Source organism: Limulus polyphemus, unplaced genomic scaffold (genome assembly GCF_000517525.1).
Source record: "Limulus polyphemus unplaced genomic scaffold, Limulus_polyphemus-2.1.2 Scaffold2053, whole genome shotgun sequence".
Classification (NCBI taxonomy): Eukaryota; Metazoa; Arthropoda; class Merostomata; order Xiphosura; family Limulidae; genus Limulus; species Limulus polyphemus.
Genome location: NW_013667663.1, coordinates 40,899 through 43,143, shown reverse-complemented (window position 1 = coordinate 43,143; position 2,245 = coordinate 40,899). Strand labels below are relative to the sequence as shown.

Here is a 2,245-nt window from a genome sequence, read left to right as displayed (position 1 = left end):
GTAGATATTATTTACTCAAACTACAAACCCCTATTTTGGCTCCATGCTGTTACCTAGAGTTACATTTAGTGAAGTCAAAATAAGGATTTGTAGTTTGAGTAAATAATTTTTAAATTCCCAATTTTTTATTTATCTTGTTTGCTGGCATTTTTTGTGCTCAACTATGGGCAAAGGATTACTTGATATGGTAGCTAACTTTATACATTGTAATGATAATAAACATAGCAAGTAGCTAGATGATACAGTTCAAAATGATTTACTGTAGCTACTGACTATTTGATTGCATTAGTTCGAGATTTAAAATGTTAAATTGCAGCTGGAGATTTGTTTGAGAATACAGCGAGTATTTATAGTTTCTGTGTAACTACATTCTCTCTATAATATAATGCATAGCAATGGGCAAATATATGCCTAGATTAATACAGAAGTCCCACTAAGCTTGTATAAAATTTTATCAGTAGAAAAGCAGCCTTTTCAAATAAAACATACATGTCTAAAACACTGCTTTAAATAAACCTTCATATCTTTTAAAAGTAATTATTCTACGAATGTGTGTAATGACATTTAATACCATGTGTATTGATTTTTTTTACTCCTTCATATCATACATAATATAGGGGTTGGCTCCCTAAACACACCGACTGTATACTGTACAAAGCATTGAGTATCTACTCGTTACAGTGATCTAATGTTCATCCATGTTGGCTGGTAATTCCTGTTTCACCCTATGTATAAGCTTTTTAAAGGAACATCAGATATCTGTAAGAAATCTAACTTCAAGTGGTAATGATAACATTTACACTAGAGTTATGATGTTTTTTTAGCTTATGTAAAATATAGGATTCACAAATCGACTTTTCAATACCCCTATGACCTTTGCAGTACCTTATTTAGTATTCTACAAAAATATACCAAATTATTTTGAGTGGATTTTCTTTTCCTTGTATGTTTAAGATGCATGTTTTTTTTTTTGTGTGTGTGTAAAGCCTTAGAAGTCAATAGTAAAGGCTTTAAAGTGTTGTTTGAACTGAATCTTTACTGTTTAAGGTGCTTTTTGCCCAAACGTTCTATTAGGGTTTTGTACAATTCATTGTAATCCATATTATGAACCACAAGAGTGGTTCATGATAAAAGTGATAGAAACACCACAACAAATCTTAAGAGATGGGATTTTATATAATTTATTTACACACACATGACAAACTATTTAATTTGGCCCTTTTTTAGAAGAGAAATTGAAGATCTGTGAAGAAACAATTTCTTTTTCTATTCTTTTCTATACATCCTTAAATTAGATGTTAGGCATGAAGTGGCAAATACTCAACATGCTCATGCATAAGGAGTTAATAAAACATTAAAAATAAAACTTTTTAAAATGTACTTTAGAATTAACAATATATTAACTTCCCACTTACTTGTTTCTCGAAGTCACTTAGAAGGTCAGCAAACAACAGAAGAGATTGTAACTCTTGACACATCCATAAGAAGTGAACACTTTCTACTGTTAACTCTTCTAAATCTTTTGACCTGAAACACATATTGCTTTTACTTAAAATAATAACAGAAACTCGTTTGTGTGTATTGGAAACATTTCTTTTATTAGAGTAAATACTTCAGTGCTTGAATTGGTAGCAAAACATTAAAATAAATATCCATTTCAACCACCTGGGGGAAAATTTCAAGAGTGAGACTTATTGACTGACTTTGGCTCAATGAAGGCACTTGTTCTCCATGTGCCATATCTTACCCCTATCGACTACTGGTAATGTTGGCCTTTAATTCGAACATATGTGTGATTATGCAAAGTCATTGTCAAGTCTTAATTTTAATCTAATTATTGACTGATCAGTAAGGTTATTAAATATTATATTAATATATATATCCTCTGTTCTCTTGTTAAGTAGCTTGCCATGTGTATTTACTTTTATGTTATATATAAATAACTTTTCCACAGTTAAATCTAGCATTTATATGTTGTGGAATGCAAAATTGCAATAGGAGATTCTTTAATAAATACAGGGTTTAAGCTCCGGTGGCAGTAATGACATTTTATGTTCATGAATATACCAAACAAAGATATAGCTTTAAAATATCACCAGAAGATTATAAAAATCTATTTTCCACAATATGTTGCAAGTTTATTTGTTATCTTGAAAACTCTTCTACTTTTTTGCTAGTTGATTCAATTTGATTTTAATGGTTTTTGAAACAGGTTAGCACTCAGGTGAGTTTAATTGTTGTAGTT

General features: G+C 30.2%; 1 protein-coding gene across 1 annotated transcript in view; it reads right to left on the bottom strand.

Moving 5' to 3' along the window:
• LOC111087360 (NADPH oxidase 4-like) overlaps positions 1-2,239 on the bottom strand; it is a 14,064-nt gene extending 11,825 nt beyond the window's left edge. The window contains exon 1 of the mRNA XM_022393733.1: positions 1,416-2,239. Coding sequence (XP_022249441.1) covers positions 1,416-1,538 — 123 coding nt within the window. The 5' untranslated portion in view covers positions 1,539-2,239. The remainder of the gene's footprint in view (positions 1-1,415) is intronic.
• Positions 2,240-2,245: the final 6 nt, after the last annotated feature.